At 36.7% G+C, this 20,947-nt stretch overlaps 4 protein-coding genes across 6 annotated transcripts; 2 read left to right on the top strand and 2 right to left on the bottom strand.

The window, feature by feature from the left end:
• Window positions 1–5,033: 5,033 nt before the first annotated feature.
• mgst2 (microsomal glutathione S-transferase 2) lies at window positions 5,034–7,157 on the bottom strand. Its single transcript, XM_026256567.1, has 5 exons — window positions 6,821–7,157; window positions 6,091–6,190; window positions 5,836–5,906; window positions 5,624–5,705; window positions 5,034–5,470 (listed from the first exon to the last, which is right to left on the bottom strand). Exons 1-5 carry the CDS (start codon window positions 6,879–6,881, stop codon window positions 5,359–5,361), a joined length of 426 nt encoding a protein of 141 aa, XP_026112352.1. The 5' UTR covers window positions 6,882–7,157; the 3' UTR covers window positions 5,034–5,358.
• Window positions 7,158–7,431: 274 nt separating this feature from the next.
• setd7 (SET domain containing 7, histone lysine methyltransferase) lies at window positions 7,432–11,729 on the top strand. Of its 3 annotated transcripts, XM_026256591.1 has the most exons (8): window positions 7,436–7,824; window positions 8,455–8,584; window positions 9,284–9,485; window positions 9,632–9,821; window positions 9,948–10,029; window positions 10,236–10,353; window positions 10,472–10,629; window positions 10,775–11,729. In XM_026256591.1, the coding sequence occupies exons 1-8, from the start codon at window positions 7,785–7,787 to the stop codon at window positions 10,974–10,976; spliced, it is 1,122 nt and encodes a 373-aa protein (XP_026112376.1). In that variant the 5' UTR covers window positions 7,436–7,784; the 3' UTR covers window positions 10,977–11,729. The 3 variants fall into 3 exon arrangements, 2 of the variants coding, with proteins under 2 accessions (XP_026112377.1, XP_026112376.1); XR_003287290.1 differs by lacking the exon at window positions 10,775–11,729 and having other exon boundaries at window positions 7,435–7,824; window positions 9,948–10,054; window positions 10,472–10,612; XM_026256592.1 differs by lacking the exons at window positions 10,236–10,353; window positions 10,472–10,629; window positions 10,775–11,729 and adding an exon at window positions 10,114–10,223 and having other exon boundaries at window positions 7,432–7,824.
• Window positions 11,730–11,817: 88 nt separating this feature from the next.
• LOC113091148 (uncharacterized) lies at window positions 11,818–18,074 on the top strand. Its single transcript, XM_026256600.1, has 8 exons — window positions 11,818–11,971; window positions 12,264–12,357; window positions 14,400–14,477; window positions 15,173–15,232; window positions 15,326–15,457; window positions 15,549–15,695; window positions 15,800–15,860; window positions 16,018–18,074. The coding sequence occupies exons 2-8, from the start codon at window positions 12,271–12,273 to the stop codon at window positions 16,119–16,121; spliced, it is 669 nt and encodes a 222-aa protein (XP_026112385.1). The 5' UTR covers window positions 11,818–11,971; window positions 12,264–12,270; the 3' UTR covers window positions 16,122–18,074.
• Window positions 17,234–20,937, bottom strand: rab33ba (RAB33B, member RAS oncogene family a). The gene is made up of 2 exons (XM_026256593.1): window positions 20,444–20,937; window positions 17,234–19,700 (listed from the first exon to the last, which is right to left on the bottom strand). The coding sequence occupies exons 1-2, from the start codon at window positions 20,669–20,671 to the stop codon at window positions 19,218–19,220; spliced, it is 711 nt and encodes a 236-aa protein (XP_026112378.1). The 5' UTR covers window positions 20,672–20,937; the 3' UTR covers window positions 17,234–19,217.
• Window positions 20,938–20,947: the final 10 nt, after the last annotated feature.

Below are 20,947 nucleotides of genomic sequence, written 5' to 3'. Positions count from 1 at the left end.
GAAATTAGATCTTGTAAAGTAGACGGGATCTATTCCTTATTGATGATCAGTCATATATATTCAATGCCGTATGAGCACATTTTGTGCTGCTGCTAACCATATAATGTTTTCTGTTACAGGACCCTGCTATAATAATCTGATAAAGTTTATACTACAAATACTGTTAAAGCCTGCTATAAAGGATTTCATATAATTAATTTTTATCCATTTCTCTTATTGAAAACAACCATGCACATTTCATAAATATAGTACAAAGACTTCAAGTCTGTATCTGTCCCAAAAAACAAGATTTTAGTGTGTGCAACTGCAAAGCTCTCTACATTTTTTGGCAGTATGAAATGAAAATTTCGTGAATGTGATGCAATGATATTGTATAATCAAAAAACTAATAATACTGAATTTGAATTGATAATAATAATAATAATAATAATAATAATAATAATAATAATAATAATAATAATAATAATAATAATAATAACAATAATAGCAGTGTCCGACAGTTTGCATCAGGGCCTGACTGGGACACAATTTTAGGCCGGGAAATCTCACACTCATCCAGGCCACACAGAAAAAAAGGGGCCAAAATGGTACCCTTTGGGGGACAATGTAGCAGTACTTTAAAAATATTGCTAATGAACACGATATCATTTCTGTTTTGTTCCTTTTATATGAAAATAAATAGGATGAACGCAGATTTTGCTCAAACCTAACGGTTGTTTAATTAATGTGTTATCAGTTCTATTTTGTCATTGGTTATTGACTTGATAGTTTTCAGGTGCATCATTGCTCATTAGTCTCATATAGCCCTCATGTTACCTTTGCCCTTTGTCTGTGTAACCTCTGTTGGTAAATCCTTGTTCATGGTTTGAGACAAATCAAGTCTAGTCTTTGTGTGTGTGTGTCTGTTTTTTTTTTTTATAAAATGCAAATGGGTTCTACTACAACTTGCCTTCAATGGCAAAAATAAAACTTTCGATGCACTGTTTTATGTCCTTTTCATAGAAAGCACCATACACCGTTTCTTAAAGATATGAAAAAAATAATAACAACTGATTGGATTATTTTCTTTTGTGTCATGTTCAGGGCTAGAGATTATATCTTGCCCCAGACATGCTTGACAGATGAACTGTCTCGTTTAGATGAATTAAACATCAGAGGGCAGTCCAACTCTCTCAAGATCACTTCTCCTGCTGATTCACTACTATGAGAGCAGTAAATGTGCTCATGTACTGTAGATGCTTTCTAGTTTTTGAGTTAATCTCTCTTGTTACAATTCAGATAATCCCTCTGTACAAAAATAGAGGAAAAAAAGATTTTACTCAACACAGCTAGACATCGGTTCAAATATAGTGCAAAAGCTGGTGGATCTCTTTGTTCTCTCTTTTTTTTTCTGCCATAGCATATTTTGCTCATATGTTTCCCATGTTGCACTTTTATTGACTACCTCATCCATTAATATAAATTATTACAACAATATGTAATTTGGCTGCTGCACAAATGACCCCGGTTGTGGAGTAAACAAGCACTCTTATCTGAATGTTTTTCTGTTGGACTTGTGTAGGCCCAAGGTGTTTTTTCACTTTCTCTTCTGTTAAAAGCTGTTAAATTATTAGGCAGTGTCTTGTGCAGTTTTTCCCCCCTGATTTTTTATGTGGTGACAACTGAGACATGCTCTGGGTATATATTTTTCTTTCTTGGTTTTATTCCCTGATGTGATGTATGTTGCAAAGCGAATGAAAGTAAAAGTTTTACGCAAGTTCATTTCATTCTAACCGGAAAGAGTTCCATGTATTTATTTAAAAATCAACACTTCTTTTATAAAGAATACTGCTTTCCCACATAATGCAGTGAAGCAGCCCGTGCATAGAATGAATAATCGATTCTCGAGGCATCGATATGAACCGATTCAGCACCACCGCCATACTGTACATTATTGTTTCTCCACTATGCCCCGCCTTTCTGAAACGTGATGATTTTTACAAAGCTCATCGTTCTGATTGGCCAACTGACTGGCCGAATGCCTCAAGCGTGTGACGGAAATGTAACCCCTTGTCATGCTGTGATGCATGTTGCAGTCAGAACACTGGTGTCACAAGACAAAAACAATAAAACCAATTACAAACGAGCCATTTGTTGCATTCAGTGGTGACATAATTACGGATTATAATGACTTGTACTGTTTTATTTTTTTTACGCATTGTGTTGCATTGCTCCGCGTAAATATAAAACTATGTCTGCATTTGTGATCAGAGAAATGACAAACAACAAGCTCTCCTCTACACTACTCAAAACTTGCATTTGAATCATCAGTGGCAAACCCTTTAAATTTGTAAAAGTACTTACAGACTGTGTTTCAGAACATTTGGCTTTGTAGTCTTCTCTCCCAGGATCAGGAAACAGTCCTCCATAAAATGTGCTGCTCACACCTGAATATTTGGGTTGAACAGTTCTGGAACAGTGTTGTAAATACAACTTAACTACTGATTTCTACTTGTGTCCTCTTTCGGAGGAGCAAACAAAGTATTTTCACTTTAACAACAATACACCATCTCCACATCATGGCACCGGCGGCAACTGCGAGAACCAAAGTTACGCCTTCTGTCATTGCATGAACATCGTGAGTGGGGGCGTGTTTAAACGAGGCGTTTTAGGAGGGCAAGGATGAATCTATTTTATCTATTCATGGACAGCTTGTAACACTCCAAAGAGAATTATATAGAATTATAGAATATAGTTGAGGAACACGCCTAGAACAGCTATACCTCTAGTTAACATATACCTTTAGAGTCTTTGTAGTGAACAAAGGCAGCACAAAACTGATGTAATGAATTTGACTCCGTAGCTATATTTCCCTCTTAGTCTTTCTGACGCATGGCATAAATGTGCCATAGCCTTAATACATTACCACCATTTCCGAAAGGAAAATAAAATATATTTACGCTGGGCTCCAAAAGTCTAAGATCAGTGAAAATGCTCAGTTTGTATTTTATTTAATATAAAAGATTTCTTTACAAATTATTTTTATCAGAGTAACCCAGTCAAAAGTCGAGTTGCAAAAATTCGTTTACATGAATTTCAGAATATCCTAAAATTCAGTTTGTTTTAAAGGAAGAAGTACTCTTGACTAGATGCATGAACTCCAGATATTTTTAAAACCTGATTACTGTGTATTTTTATCTCCCCCTAGTGGAGGATCAAATTCAATGCTTACTTGCATTCCAGGACTAATAGTTATGTTGAAATTAAGGCATTCCCTTCATTTCACAGTATATAAACACAAGCCAAAGAGAAAATAAGCTCAATATATCCAAATAGCTCACTGATGACGTTTTTGAATGTGTTTAGTCTTTGGTTTAGCTGTCACATCGAGGCTTTCACTGTAATCTTGATTCCTCTCATTAATAAGACATAGCTAGATCTCCAAACTTACATTTGTTAAGGCTCGATAAAAGCGAAGATGACATCTAAGCGCAGAGACACTCAACAGACATATCTACTTATATAATGACAGTTCAGTTGAATATTAAGTGTCTTTTACATCCCAACTAAAGTGAGCCAAAGGCAACAGCGGCAAGGAACCCAAAGGATAAAACAATAACCTATAATCATAATATGAAGTTTCAAAATGAGAGGTACCAGAAGTGGAGGAAAAAACAACTTGGGAAAAAACAGACTCAGGTGGAACAGATCTCCTGAGGCCTAAGCAAACGAACATTGAGTGATACTGATCAGGGTGGGAAAGGAATAGTTGTTTATCCAGCCTGTTGAAACAGGTTGAGTCTATGTGTCCGTTATGACACACTATGTCTATCAAAAATGAAATAGAAAATCACTTTTATAAACATTTATTTAGTCAAAGATGTCTTCTGAACAGTGATTTATAAAAGATAAAATAAAAAAAATAAAAAAATCTAAAACAAGCTAAATTAACTTGAACTCAAAACAGCAGACTTAACTTTTCAGAAAATATCTTGAATTATTATTTCAAATTATTAATTTTTTTTTTCAATTCAATAATTTAAATTAAAGTGACATGACATGTAGCCAAGTATGATGTCCCATACTCAGGAATTGTGCTCTGCATTTAATTCAACCAAGTGCACACACACAGCAGTGGGGAATAAACACACACACACACAAACGGGCGCAGCCATTTTTGCTCCGGCACCCAGGGGTCTCACCTCACTCGTGGCACTGAGGAGAGTGCTGGTCATTAACTTACCGCTCCTACAATTCCTGACAGTACCCAGACTCCAGTACCCAGGAGTTTCAAGTCTGACTCTCTAACCATTAGTCTCCTCCAAGTCTAATCTTAATTCAAGATATATTCTTTGAAAAAAAAGATTAATCTTTTCTGAATTCATTTTTGTTAAATTTTTCTTATATAAAAGATCTTAAAATGTTTTACTGGAAAAGTTACAATATACTGATCAAGAAATGATTTGTTGCAGTACAGAAAAAGGACTTAAAGTAGGATGAAACAGAACAGGCTTTTGTACATACAAGAAATAGAAACATAAATGTGGGATTTTTTAATGGAAATCCCGCCCACCCCTTCACAAAAAGCATAAACTTTAGCCATTCTATGTATTTATGTATGTAGGTTGTGAGTTTGAGACTCAGGCCGGCAGGAATTATAGGTGGGGGGGAGTGCATGTACAGTGCTCTCTCGACCCTCAATACCACGACTTAGCTGCCCTTGAGGCAGGCATCGAACCCCCAACTGCTCCCTGGGTGCCGCAGCATAAATGGCTGCCCACTGCTCCGGGTGTGTGTTCACAGTGTGTGTGTGTGTTCACTGCTCTGTGTGTGTGCACTTTGGATTGGTTAAATGCAGAGCACGAATTCTGAGTATGGGTCACCATACTTGGCTGAATGGTGATTTAGATGGTGAGGTCACCTCTATGGTTTACACCTCACCTCACTCACTTCACCATCTAAAGCAAGTGCATGATAACTAAATTAATTTATATGTGACACATAGAAAGGTGATGCAAATTTCCCAATATCATAATTAAGCAAAAAAAGCCTCATTAAAAGATTTAAGTGCTTTTATTGGTTTATTAATTCTGTTTCGATACAATTTATAAGTTGTAATATGTTCAAAAATACTCACTAATTATGAATGCAAAGGACAGGGTGACAACAATAAAGCTTTAATGTTCCTTGGGACAATTTGTATTTATAAGAAGACCCAGTTCGCCCTGTTGACCTGAAACAGCACAAATATGCTGACTCTATCCCTCGATTTTGAAGATCAAACTAGATTTGTGTAAAGACAAAAAATATATGAAACATAAAGTACATTTTACGTGACTTCTATTTAATAGATTGTTTTGAAAATTTTACTTAAATTATTTAGAGAAGTCTGGTGTTGAGATATTTGTTCATAAATGAATTAATTATTCCAATGGTAGCCATCACAGTCAGGAATAAGAGGGCAAACAACACCGAAAAAAACCCTGGCAACCTAGAAACAAAGACAAGAATAGACTGTAATGTGTTATGACTTGACTTTACAGAATATAATGCCATATATATATATATATATATATATATATATATATATATATAATAACTTTTTGATTTAACATTTTAGGGGGGATTTGGTTTTGATTATCACCTTTTCTTGCTTTCACGGATATAGCCTGTAAAGTACATCTCTCTGCTCACAATATATAGAAGTCCTCCAAGAGAAGCAAGAACTGTGAAAAGGGAAAAATTATCTCTTTAGAAGCTATAAAATGGTTCCTTGTTTTTATTTGTGCACCATAAATATTGTATAAGTATATCATTGTTATAGATATAAGTATAGAAGTATACTATGTGACATACCTTCATTGCAAAAGATGCCAGAGATCCACAATACCACCAAGAAAATTGAGTACATCTCTACGCTATTCTGGCTAAAGAAATAGTGGAGGGACACATTTTTTATATATTTTATATATGACTTGTTTGTACAGATTTATTCAAGTTATGATTATCTGTGACAACTTGCCAAGCTAGATTTTATATATATATTTTTTTTTACATTACATATGCATGATTTTAAATGAATTAAAAGAGTGAAGTTTGTGAAGATCTTACTGTGCACGAAATGTCCTTTCAAACTCAGGTGGTCCAGTAACAGTGGGCGGCATAATCTTATGTTTCATCCTTGACCACCCCACACGTCTTGCCTGAAACGCTACAGAAATTCAACCACTATTATTATTATTCGTTTTACCACAGACTTTGCTACAAAATAGACTTATAATTATGTATCTTTAATATCACTTAAAGTGTAGTATTGCCTTGATAATCATAAACATGTATAACCTTTTTGATTTATGATTTATTAACTGTTATCTTAAAAAAATACTTCACTTTGGCCCTAATCAAATGTTATTTAAGTAAACCTTGACCTGATTACACAATGGTAGGGTTTTGGCAGGATTTATGAAAAACAAGAGGTCATTATGTTCTACGGAGATCTGTCATTGTCATCTGTCATCTTTCCAACATTTAAAATGTATCTTATTTACCCATTTATCAAATGTAACACATTATAGTTGAATCCTAAACAAAAAGTGTTTACAGCCTGATGCTTTAAAAAACTTACGTTCAACAAACAGTCAATTCAATAGGCTATATCAAATCAAAATAGTCATTTAAAAAAGTACAAATGGATTAAATAAACATAGAAACTGATCAGAATAAACTATCATATGACATCAAAGATTGATCTTTCCAAAGGCTACTGGATTGAACAGTGCAGTTAGCAGTTCAGTGACTGAACGCTTGTAATTTTAGATGGAATAGAAGAAGATGAGTTTACCCAGGTGGAGAGCAGACAGTAACGAGACTGCTGCAAGGAAAACTGGCAAATCCGAAGACATATTTGTGCTGATATGGTCTGATACAACTCCGGTTTAGACAACGTCTCGCCACAAAGTTGTGAAATTAGGTCTGTTAACGTTACCTAAATCCGCCTATATACTGCACCTTCTGTTTTGAAGATCAGGAAGTACCGGTCTAAGGTTTACACTGGGTGTATCGCGTCATACTACGCATACCGGTTCTCCAGCTATTCCACCGTTCAAGTCAAATAACAGTAACGTTATTAGCCTACAAGCTGGGAATGACAGCGAAATGCTTTTATTTATGTCTCGTGTGCTTTTGAACTAAAGCCCCACAAGAGTTCGATTCAACTAAATTTACAACATTACAAACTACATTTTCAGGTAGTCTCTCTTTTTTGAGTGCCTTAACAATCTTTAGTTTTAATCTGACTCCGTCTACACCGCACGCGTTGGTTGTCGGTTGTCGCGTCGCAACAGCTGTCACTCAGCACTGGACGCTAAAAAAGCGACGGTTGCGAATCATTTGAATTTGGCGTCTGTACGTCATAGGTAGAGCGAGGCAAGGGGTTTTGGCATAGACAGTAAAGAAAAGCATCGTGGTTACATTGTCAGGGTGTTTTAGCAGGGTTTCGTCCACATTAGCTAAAAAAAAAATATTATTATTTTTCTCGGGTTTCCAACCCTAGTTTTGAAGAAGACTCAAATCAGTGAATCATTTTTGACTAGTTGATAGAAACGTATCGTCCAAATGAACCGATTCGTTAAAATGATTCGGATTTTCCTATGCTGGAGCACCAGTTCTTTTACTGTCTCTGTGGAGCATGATGATGTCAGACTGTGCGCCGGGAACTGTCATCTCTGCCCTGTTGAAGCTTCTGTGACAGGAAATTACAGAAGCAGAATATTATCCCTCTGATAAACAACAGAGGAATCGCAATCATGGACAGCGATGATGACAACATAGAGGAAATGGTGGAAGGTACGACAAACGTTGCGAGAATTTGTTTTTGTCGTCTTCTCGGGTGTCGGGCTGCACTGTTATGCAGTATCATTCCGCCGAGGATTAGCCTACCGATAGCTTTCCTTCGTACACAAGCTAATGCACCCAAAGCCCGTATGCTTTGGAATTTTTAAATCCTCCAGATGACAGCGAGTTGTTACTTCGGCCTTTGACTACAATTCTAAAATTCTGTCTGAAGTCCCATCATGAACTAAGATAGTATAAAAACTGGAAGAATAAACGTTGTTAGACTAATTGATTTCATTTTATTACATTCTCTGACACTTTGTACTATATATAATCTTTATGGTAGCAGGTAAATGGTCTATATATAAGTTAGATGAACATTAGTGTTGTTGAAGCCACGTGGTTAAAAATGGGGTGCTGCTGATACAAAAGTTGTAAAATGCACATTCTTAGCTCTGGATTATAACTACTATACCCAGGTCCTCCGTCAATTTGTGTATTATTACTTTGTTTTAAGTTTTTGCTAAATGTCAAGTATCTTAACAGCTGATTTTAGCAACATGGTCAATTAAATTGGTTTTATTGTTGGGTAGTTAGTGGTTACTTATTCATCAGTATATTACTTGGCTTATCTCTGATTAGGACCACTGGATGAGGATGACCAGCCTCATGGTTTCTGCACTGTGACTTACTCCTCCAGCGACAGATTTGAGGGACACTTTGTTCATGGGGAGAAAAATGGAAAAGGAAAATTCTTCTTTTTTGATGGCAGGTTTGAGACTTTATGTTGGCACAGTTTATAAGCCTATTATTGATTTCCAGCATATGTTTTAATAATGGAATATTAGTCATTGTTGTTTAGACTGAATTTAACTCTCAAGACAGGGTTTTCGTTTTATTCATATGAATAGATTGCAAGATAAGTCTTGACGGAATAGTTTTGCTATGCTGCTGCTACTGCTGACATTAGTGAAAGGTTACTGTTGATACATCCTCAATATTATAGGCATTAGGATACATGATGTTGCAAGGTAAAACTCCTGTTGCAGATCTAGACGTGTGGTGCTGGGGAGGAGGAAGGATAATGAAAATTCGCACTGCCCACAGTACTGATCTGTACCAGGTCGAGATGGAAATAAATAAGATATAAATGGGAAAATTAGATTGATTGACTGCACTGCCATATTAGGTGCATCAATCAGCTGCTCCATGGAATTTTATGATTGAACTATGTATATATAGTTTAGAATCATGTCACTGGAGTCACGTTCATTCAAATGCACATGCAGACACATGCACCATCAACAGTCAGAGATGTTATTAACTTGCTTATGTTCTTTTTCCCCGATTTATTTGCTTCTTTGGGGTCTTATTTTTTATACCCTTACATACTCAAAAACTACTTTTGATTATAGCAGATAAAGGTGATTATATTTCACCCAAATATCACGTTTTTTTGTTTCCTTTATAGTAGGCTGGAGGGTTTCTATGTGGATGATGCTTTGCAGGGCCAGGGCATTTATACTTATGAGGATGGGGGAGCATTACATGGGACTTACGTAGATGGCGAGCTCAGTGGACCTGCTCAAGAGTTCAATCCAGAAGGTCAGCTGGTCTTCAGGGGCCAGTACAAGGACAACATTCACTATGGCATGTGCTGGATCTACTACCCGGTGTGTTTTACACAACAAGCACTTTTCACAAGTTAAACTCAATCAACAGCATTTTAACATATTGAACTCTAATCATGGACAGTCTATTGAAAATGTCCAGGTTTTATAAGGTTTATAAGTTATCTTTTTTTCTCTGCCATCTAAAGGATGGCGCCTGCGTGGTTGGGGAAGTAAATGAAGATGGAGAGATGACTGGAAAGGCTGTGGCTTATGTTTATCCTGATGGGCGTACGGCTCTGTATGGCTCCTTTGTTGATGGAGAACTGATTGAGGCCCAACTTGCCACTCTTACCACCCAAGAGATCAGCCGACCACACTTCACTGTTGATCCAGATAGTACGTTTATTTGTATTTTTTTAGTTTTATTTGCAAGGCTTAATTTAAAGCAATTTAAAAGACCCAGATCAGTAAAAGTTGCTTGCTATTATATTTGTTGTAGGTTAATCTTTCTTACTCTTGTAGGTCCTGTTTACTGCTACGACAAATCCAACTCGTCATGTATCGCTGGTTATAAACTGTTGCCCGACCCCTACGAAAGTCAACGGTTGGTGCATGCTGTCATCCACCATGTAATACTCAATCTATCAAATCTCGTTTTGAACAGAAAATATATATTTGTTTTTTCCAGTGACGGATTGTCCTGCTATTACGTTGGGGAGATTCTGTTGGTTCTCTAGGCTTAATACAGTATTTATAATGTCATCATTTTGTTGATACAAGCTGAAAGGTGGTTTTCTTTATGTTTAATAGTGTGTATGTTGGACAGTCACTTATTTCCGGAGCTGGAGAAGGGCTGTTTACAAAAATTGAGGCTGAGGCTAACACAGTGATGGCTTTTTATAATGGTGTCCGCATTACACATATAGAGGTTTGTCTGTTTGCATTTTACATTATTCAAGGCCAGAATGTAATGATTTTATTTTTTTTAAGGATGCACTGTGCTAAATTAAGTTTTTTGTTAAATCTGTTTGTATATAATTGAACAGGTGGACAGTCGTGACTGGTCCCTGAATGGGAACACTATTTCATTGGATGAGGACACTGTGATTGATGTTCCGGAACCTTTCAATCTGACGGAGAATTATTGTGCATCTCTAGGTCACAAGGCCAATCACTCCTTCACTCCCAATTGCAAATATGATCCGTAAGTGTGAATGTATATTTTTAGAAATATACAGAAGCATCATGCTTTTGTTTCATAGTACCTGTAGCATTCTGTTGGATATTTCAATATTAAAAAATCTTATTGTTATTGTTAATTCTTATTCTTATGGTTTTTACCTGTCAAGGTACATCCATCCTCGTTTTGGGCAAATAAAATGCATCCGAACAATCCGTGCTGTGGAGAAAGATGAAGAACTCACCGTTGCATATGGTTATGACCATGAGCCATCGGGGAAGTCTGGTCCAGAGGCACCAGAATGGTATAGAAAGCAACTGCTGGAGTTTCAGCAGAGGGAGTATGGAAAAGATGCTGACGAGACCTGCTAAGACTCTTCTCACCAAAGCTGTCCTGAAAAAACATGATCTCTATGAAACTCTAACTTTGTTCTTTAACCTTCTTGCAGCTAATGCCAACATCTAATCACTCTTGAACTGATTTCTGGCATCCTCATCAGTTTACAAGGATTGTAAATGTGAAACCCTCACTCAGATCACTGAGCAAACTGCTAAATTCTATGGTTGTACAGTGTGGAAGGACTACTATGTGTGTCAGTTGGTGACTGAATTAGTTGCACTACAAGAATACAGAGACTGAAAAATAGCAAGTGATTTAAATGGAATTTTGATGGAAATCCATAAAGTGGAGTGGAGTTTTAAAGACTTTTGTCACTATTTCTCGACTTGAGGTATACAACCTCTTTCCCACAACTTGTGAAAACTATGCAGTATTAAACCAGTATAGTCTCTGGAATTATTATTGTTGTGTAAACCATTCTATTTGATTATTATTATTATTATTTTTCATGTAGGAACAGCTACAGTTACGTTTAAATAGGCTCAGTATTACACGGACAAAACTGTTTATATGATTTTTTTTTTCAAGAAAAACTGAAAAATTTACACCAGTAAAAGAAAGTTAAGCAAGGTGTATATGTTGGGAAAAGACTGAACAGAATGTACAGTATTTGAGAAAAAGGCACAAAGTTAAGAAAAATATTTCTACTGAACTGAACTTCAGCCTTTGATATGCAAAAGCTATCGACAAAAATTTATCAATAAAAACTCCAACATAAAGCACAATTTGACTCATGTTTTCTGGTGTTCTCAGCTATAGTATAATGATAAAGTTTAGAAAATACGAATCGCTTTTCTCTAAGTCAGAATGGAGTAATGATTAAGTAATTATGTCAACACTGTAAATATCAACAGTGTGGGGGCGTGGTCACCGTGCTGCACCTGCGCGTCAGGTAAATGAGTGACGCTGGGTTTCACCGCTTTTTCCAAACATAAGCGGCCCGGAAGTGACAGGAAAAACGGCATAGGTAAATTCTACATTTATTCTAATTTATAGGACTTATACACCACTTTATACGTATCAAATAGGATCTAGCATAGCTTAATTATAGCGTTTAGTTAAATTTAGTTGTGTAAAGTGGTTTTGTAGTTTCAGAATCAACGCACAAAACGTGGGAAGCGGTCGTGACGGTTTCTAGTCAGTAGATGTTTGAAAGGATACATCTCTGTTCAGACACATAACAGTGAATGATTTACTCGTTTTTAAATGATAGCCTAAAATACATTCCTTTCTCTTTGATTCTTTTCTCTCCGCTGAAGGCCTGAGATGGACCGTTACAGGTATTTCATCTTCAATCAGAAGAGTGTGGTGGTCCTCGGCATCCTTCAGGTGGCGTGCTCGGGGCTTTGCGTGGTTTGCGAGAAGGGTATTCCTGCACAACCGGAGGCTGCAGTTACAGGACCGCAATTCTGTGACCGCAGCTTTAGGACCCTAGTATTTTTGTGACAGCGCCACCTACTGTACTGAATCAACACTAATTAAAGATGGACGACGTGGACAGCAATCAGACGGTGAGTATCGATATTTAATTAAGTTTTATTTTATAACGTTTAAACGGTGCAAAGTTTACATAGTGAGAACTGCTACCTATGAATTAATAATTAATTCCCACCAAATTAAGAATTTGTGAGCTAGTTTTATTAATTACTACGACGTTAATTCGTGGCTATGATTTCATAAATCCTAATTGTGTTTTAATGACGAAGAATTATAAGTGAATCTAGCCTGCACATTAATTCAACTTATCAGATGACAAGAGCATGGTTGATGTAAGGTTTGTAAGATTTACCTGCAGCTTAATGTATTAGTGTGAATATTGGCTTAATAGTCGTTGTTTTACCATATTTGTGTATAAAATATATTTCATAATTAAACTGCACTGACTGCCTAGTTGCCTGTTGTTTTGGCATTATTTTGCAATGATAAATGAGGCATTTGGAAATTTTAAAAGTTTTTTACAATTTGGCCTAATCTGCAGGTCTACTCCACATACAGTTATACATTGCTATCATGTGTTAGTTTCTGTCATGTTCTGCATGGCCAATATGAAGTGATTTTATGGATTCGATTAGGCTCATTGTAGGAAAGATGATTAAAAAAGGCATTAGGGATATTTTCATGATCTCAAAATACTCTAACAAGTACACTCTCTCTTTTCCAAGATACATATAACAATCCAAAAAGGGAGATCCCTGCCCGAATTGAAGAGATGCACCACATGCTGCAAGGACTTTCACTTTTCATATATATATATATATATATATATATGTAGATTCACACTGAAGGCATCAAAACTATGAATTAACACATGTGGAATTATACATGGAATTATATACATAACAAAAAAGTGTGAAACAACTGAAAATATGTCATATTCTAGGATCTTCAAAGTAGCCACCTTTTGCTTTGATGACTGCTTTGCACACTCTTGGCATTCTCTTGATGAGCTTCAAGAGGTAGTCACCTGAAATGGTCTTCAACAGTCTTGAAGGAGTTCCCCGAGAGATGCTTAGCACTTGTTGGCCCTTTTGTCTTCTGTCTTTGGTCCAGCTCACCCCTAAACCATCTGGATTGGGTTCAGGTCTGGTGACTGTGGAGGCCAGGTCATCTGGTGCAGCACCCCATCACTCTCCTTCTTGCTCAAATAGCCCTTGATGCCTTCAGTGTGACTCGACAATTTTCATAGTCATGAAAATAAAGAAAACTCTTTGAATGAGAAGGTGTGTCCAAACTTTTGGTCTGAACTATAATATATATATATATATATATATATATATATATATATATATATATATGTATGTATGTATATAAATAAACGTTCTTGAATCATTCTTGTGTTTTGTCTTGCCTCTCAACAACTTTTAAAATATTGGCAGTAATTTAGTGACTCGATACGCTGATTCCAGCTTTAACTTACCTGATAATGAGCTAATTCACCTTAAGGAAGTGAATCAATATACTGTATAATTCAAGAGACTTTTCAAGAGACAATTCAAGACTTTTAAGGTTCTTCATTTTTTACAATTGTTTTAACATTGATATACATCAATTTTACAAAATTGACATTTCATTTATATTTTGTGTAAATTCATGTTTAAATTTAAAATTGTGACTCAAAGCACACTTAGTAATTAAACTCTGCTGCATTTTGAATCAAAAATCACATTTAAAAACAAATGCTACTGAGATTAATATATTGATGTTATATACAAAGTAACGTGACTGCAAACTAAACCAACAGGATACTAGCAACTGCGTTCCTGAAACTGCAGCCATCGCTATATTGGCCAGTACGGTAGGTGGCGCTGTCAGGAAAAACTAGGGTCCTAGAACTGCGGCCCAGATCTGCGGTCCTGAATCTGCAGCCTCCGGTTGTGCAGGAACATACTATTGTGGTTTGCGGCTTTATGGACGCAGTCTTCCGCAAGAGCACTACTCTGAGTGAAACTAGAGCTCCACTCTGGGCTGGACTGGTAAAAACCTTAAAACTATTTAAATGCCTTCTCCGTGCACCATCCTAGTTCGACAGTTAGCAAACTGGGACAATGTCACTTTTGTATCAAGAATAAAATTCACTCCTGTATCCCATATTAAAACAGACCACATTTAATCTATTTTATCATGTTAACATGATTTTCCTTCTTTGTCAATTTACTGTAATATTTCTCACTGCTATGTGAATGTGGTTTAGGTTGAACTTAATGCAGATTTTTTTTATAATGGAAGATTCTACACAACAATAATAAAGAGGGTTAGGCCTAGGTGCCACACTTGTGTATTGACCTGTATTCATCCTGTTGTAGCATCTTTGTGAACTGAGAGATGGTAATTCTACTGGGCCCCTAACAGGATGGGTTATAGAAAAAATAAGAGATTGTACGAAAAATACTTTTGCATTCAATAACAAAGTTATTGCATTCCCCTGAAAAACTGTGCATGCTTTCGCAAATGCCCTGAAATATAGTTTTCCCTACCACCTCATATTATGTCCATCACAAAGGTTTTCGAGCAAACCTGAAGTTTCTTAAGGGAATGCAAAAGTTTTGTGAGAAAAATACAAAAGCATTGAAATATATATTTTTTTTTTTCCCCATCTCATTTTACCATCACCCTTGAGGGGCTCCATATGATTCTGTAAAGCTCATTTCTCTTTTTCCTCCTTTTTTAGATTATGGCTGCCCCTGGTGTGCTTGCTCTTTTTGCATCCCAGAAGAAAAACCCAATTTTGGTAGTTTCTTATTCTTCTAATCCAAAGTTTTTTTTCTTAAAATTCGTCTCTTTCTACCTGTTGATATTAACAAGCTCTCATTTATACCTTTAGGTAAATGTCATGATCGCATCATCTGTGATGTCGCTTTTTGCTGTTGTGATTGTCTTCGTTTATTCTTGCGTCACTCTAAGCTATGGAGAAGAGGATGATGAGATCTTCCATCCCCATCCTATCCCTGAAGTGGTACAGTCACACCCAATCATGTTTTCTTTCCCATCTGTTATACACTCAGCTTAAAATATAGAAGTATTTGATAAAGCTGTGTCCTGTGTAGAGGTTTGTCCTCAGCCGGATGGTGAAAGGAGCAAACAGCACCCTTCTGGTGGCCTGCATGGGGTCCTTGCTCTTTTCTTCTCTCATTACATATGTTGGCTGCCGCAGTCTTCCACTTTGTGGCTGCTTCGACTCCTCAAATGGCATGGTGGGTGTGATCTTTTGTAACATAAGAAAACTTCAGTATTTTAAAGTTAGTACACAGAAAACAATATTGAGCTGTTAATTACTGCATGGTTGTGTATTTTACAGGAGTTTCTAGTTCCTCAGAATGACCCTGTTATCCCAACTGAACTTGTATGCGCTTGGCAAGGTACGTGAGAGATGTGTTGTTGGAGTGGGTTTGTACACAGAGATAAGAAAATCATAATTCATAAGTCATCTTCTATATGGGCCACAATGTTTGCCATTATGATGATGTTAGTGAGGATGTGGCTGACTGTAATGAGATTTTATTTTGCCTCATGCAGATGATGAGCGAATCTTTAACTCCCCCATGTCATTCATGGATCGCTGTCCTGAACAGGAACAGCAAGACCTCTCCATGCTTCCACCGTATAGCAGACTAGCTTAGTAATTGATTAGTTTTTTGGTGTGTGTGTGCCTGGGGAAAATATGAAATATTGTGAAATATAGTTAATTAATTTTTCCCATAAATATTTCATCAAGCCTGCTTGTTTCAAATCAACTTAAATTTAATCTTGATGTTAAAGTTATCAGTGCCATATTTTATATTATCTTCCAGTGTGTGTTTTTTTCTTAAGGCACATGCCTTGGCTTTTATTTTTACATGATAGAGTGATATATTTGCACACATAAACCTGTATGTATATATTTTTACAATAAACAATTCTGTTTAAATCTTTATGAATTTACAAACCATTGCATTTCAGTGGATGTTCAGTAAGGCATAATGTACATCCAACTGGTTGTTATAGCAGAATAACCCTCGACACGGTGATCAGGACCCTGACGTGAAGTATGCTTTGAGTAATCCTGCTTATTACACTATTTACCACATAAGAAAATAATAAGATGCAATAATTAGAAACTTCTGTGAAGACAGCAGTTGTGAGCAAGCGGCAAAACCAAACTATACGTACATTTAAGGGAAAAGATGCAGTCATACAACTTATTACACAAATAAATAATTAACATAATTAAGGCGATAAAAGATTTAAGACAAAAATGTTTTAAAATCTTACCAGTTTGTTAGTTTTCTTATAATCCATTAAAGCGTACAAAACAATCGTAGCAAATTGGCAGCAGCTGCGTTTGTATGAAACGAGAGAGCGAGTCCGCGATACCAGGATAACATAATTAAATAATTGTGCACCATTTTAAACAGTTTAAATATTTTATTAGCTAAACAAACGCAAAGCTTCCACCAAGAAAAAAGTTCCTAGCAAGAGTATAGCGCCGACTTCAGTTACCTGGATGAGCCTGTGTTATAGCTTTTACCGGTTGTTATCGAGGGATAACATACCTTGGAATGTTGTGACTGGCCAATCAGAATCAAGCATTCCACAGAGCCGTGTAATAAGAAGACTATATAATAACATCCCAAGGGACAGTATCATTTTTGCAGTGTCATTACTTTAAGTTTCTAGTTTCTGAACATTATAGAGTTTCCGTATGCACTCTTTAATGAGACTAATAAAGTCATAAAGCACAATACCCATCAGCTGAAATTAATAGATGTGGTACTTTTATTTTTAGTAAAACACTAAAACAGTTCAAACCAAAACCGCAACAAGCATTACTTTCTTTTGCACTTCTTTGATTATAGTGGATTGATGCCTTGTTTATTTTCTCAAAACTATATAACTTTAACTCACTGACCAACATTAAAGTCATGAGTTATTTCAGACAAATGACAAGTAAAGATATGTTGTGCGTTCTTGAGTTCTGGCATTGATTGCAAGGTGTTATTTTATCAACTGCTGACTCCTGATAACATGAATTGGCTCATACCTTTGGTTGCAAATACACATAATTATCCCAAGAATAATTATCAATTACATATAATAAAAATGTAACACTTAATCTTCCTTATATTTCCTGCATTTGGAATTTTCAAGCTTTAACATTGTTTTTGTGGATTTTTTAGATCTGCTAATATTTTACATTGTTTACAGTGTTATTAATGTGTTCATGAAGACAGAAAAAATACAGAATTAAATTCTGAAGGACACCTGAAATGGTGAAAAGAGAAAAATCTTTACAGACAACAACGAAGAGATTCCAGACCAAGAGTGCGTTTTTATCAAGACCAATTCAGCATGAACCTACAAAAATCATGAATGATCATGATGTTTATGTCAGATAAGATATCAACCAGCACCCAGAGTCAAAAACATTAAGCACAAATAGACAAGTCTTAATATGCATTTAAACATTTAAAAAGCCATCATCAACCGTGCACAATTCCTCAACAAATCACATGCTCCCCTATTATTGTATCCGAATCAAACAATGCAAAGCATAACCTAACCAGGCCCTTTACCATCCTACTTTAAAAAAAAAATAACCAGAAATTATATTCAAAACCAATTTTTGGCAATTTCCCATAAAAGAAATGAAGAAAGTCATGCCTGAGCTTCTTTCATGCACTCCACAGGACCAGCTGTGGTTACATAATGACATGAGTGAATATTACCTGTTATGGATTCAACTGCACTCTGTATATCAGTGTTGGAAAGAGGATAGCCACAGGGAAAGACAATTTAGTCATTAGCAGATCTATGTATTTGTACTGACAGATTACACACTGAAACAGAAATTGATATCAAACCTTCTAATCAGATTTATGCCATGCACAGAGTAATGCCATGAATAATATGAGGTACTCATACTAATCTGCAATTATACACTACAGATCACTTTAATTTTGCCTAACAAAGCAGTACTACATACAAAACCTGATACTTAAGTACATATTGTCAGCAAGTTCTTGTCCCTTTTTACCTAACTTACCTACATTTCAACATGATTCACAGGAAAGACTGGTTATCATGCATAGCCCAGATGTTTTTATAATAGATTTTGTTCAGATTAATGACTGCTAGGAAAAAATAAATTGGCAAAAATAAAACAATGGCAGTGGACTAGGACTGGCTTTTTTAGAAAGGCAAGGATATTAGCTTTATTTTTCTTTACAATTCATCTCTTGTTTTGTGTAAAACCTATTAGCAGCACTAATAAATAACCTGCATTTAGTATGTGTGGCTTACGTAGAATGAGAGAACAAACAAACAGATTCCCCTGGGAGGCTGAAGTGATTTAACAGAACAGTTATCTAATTGTGGCAAAAAAATTCATCATCAGGATTGCATAACTGGCTAAAACTAGCAGGCAAATGTAGTGAGTGTTTGGCAGTGGCATACGATATGCGCTAGACAGAATGACACATAACAGATTAGCTTGTATATGTAAGACAGATGGGCCTACATGCAACTTCTGAAAGCCTCTGGTTTGAGTGGTGGAAGAATGTTTTTTCCCTTTAAAATTGCCAGATACAAAAAGAAATCTTGAGAATACATGTTCCTGTGTCCACAACCCTGGACCTGGACCTTCACAGATAACACACAAGCACCTCTGAATCTGCTTCTTTAAAAGGTGCATTAGCTTTGTCACCTCCATCCTGTAAAGTGGTGACTCCTTCATTACCTCAACATCCACAGCCCCAAGTTCCCCTGTCCTCTTCGTCCTGCCTCCTGAGAGTGACAGTATCTCCTGCACTGCACGGTGGTTGGCTTAACACCAGCGGCTTCTGAGATTTCAGCTTGTGCGCCACTGTCATAAAAATGGCTTCCACGTGGTCACTATTATTCCGACCGCCGTCATCGTTTCCATAGGGGTTCTTGGCAGAGGTCTCGAACAGAGGCATCGAGTGTGCATCGGCAAACTGCTGCGCTACATCTGTGCTTACTTGAGCAGCGTGGCGCAGGTCGCATTTGTTGCCAACCAAGATCCTGGGCACCTCTTGACCCAGGGCATGCTGACGGCACTCCTCGATCCACAATGGAAGGCTTCGGAAACTAGCGGCATTGGTGACATCATAGACAAACACCACAGCGTGGACGTTACGGTAGTAGTGCTGCACCATACTCTTTCGGAAGCGCTCCTGACCTGCGGTGTCCCACAACTGGACCTGGAAGAAGGGAGAGCTATTAGCAGTCAACTTATATCATACCATACATATTAGTTATTTTTACATTCCAGGAGAATGTGTGTTCATACATAATTGACAAACACAGTTAGGTATTATGATTAAAGTGTGGGGGTTGTGTGCATGTGAGTTTTTGGAAATTTTAATTTAGTTACATACTAAGGCTACTATGACCAATGCTGTACAACAATAAGAAGCCTAACCCTGCATTACACCGGCCATCTCTTCAACCTTATAAAGCCTATTGTATATTTAGATTTTCAATGAGATCAAAGCTGAAAAACATATTGTACACAATCTAGTACATGCATTCTGCCCAATTATTAATAGTTCATATTCACAACTGATATTTATACACATTTTAAGTATTCTGCTATATTGCTATAAAAATATTACTGATTTAATTATTTACATGGCACGCTTTCAGAATTTCGTCTTTCTTTTAGCCATATAAATAACAACATCTAACCAACATGCATAGTTTTCTCACTCTGGGCCTCTGAATAAAACCATACTCGATGGACCATAGGGTATCAAAGCCAAATGTATCAAATATGGTATAAAACACAAACTTTTTCATATGTCTTTATTCTAAAGTTTCAATAAACTGTTCTATTTTAAAATATTCTGGCTATGATTTCATGTGTCAGGATCTACAGGATGACATCAACACACATTGGAGTCATTTTACAATATAACCTTCTAAAAATCAGAAGCATCCTCACCTTGATTTTCTCTCCGTCTATTTCAATAACCTTTTCCCGAAAATCCACCCCGATGGTGGCCTCAGTCTTGTCTGGAAACTTGCCCGCACAGAATCTATAGGTGAGGCAAGTCTTGCCAACTCCAGAGTCTCCGATCACGATGATCTTAAAGATTCGGGTCCGTGGGGGAGGCAGCGAAGAGCAGGTCAAAGATGAGCTAAATTCAAAGGAGGACTCGATATCTGCCATGCTGGCTTCCTGTAGACAAACAAGTGCCTCTAGGAATGGCACAGTGCAAATGTACTGATGCTAACGGGTCAAACAAATGACTCAAACGCAGGCTGTTTAACATCCGGTACTTCACCTCAAGCTTCATGTACAAAATTCAGAGATTCAAACGTCGGGAACTGTATTTGACGTGTTTACCGGTAGTCTCCGCATTTTGCTGATGCATTCCTGGCGGAGTCTTCCTACACTGTTTGGGTCCGTAGCCACGTACGACGTTGACACAACTGTAATCTCGCG

Source organism: Carassius auratus, unplaced genomic scaffold (assembly GCF_003368295.1).
Source record: "Carassius auratus strain Wakin unplaced genomic scaffold, ASM336829v1 scaf_tig00214077, whole genome shotgun sequence".
Lineage (NCBI taxonomy): Eukaryota > Metazoa > Chordata > Actinopteri > Cypriniformes > Cyprinidae > Carassius > Carassius auratus.
Note: the sequence above shows the minus strand (reverse complement) of the source record. Positions and strands in the feature narration are given on the sequence as shown.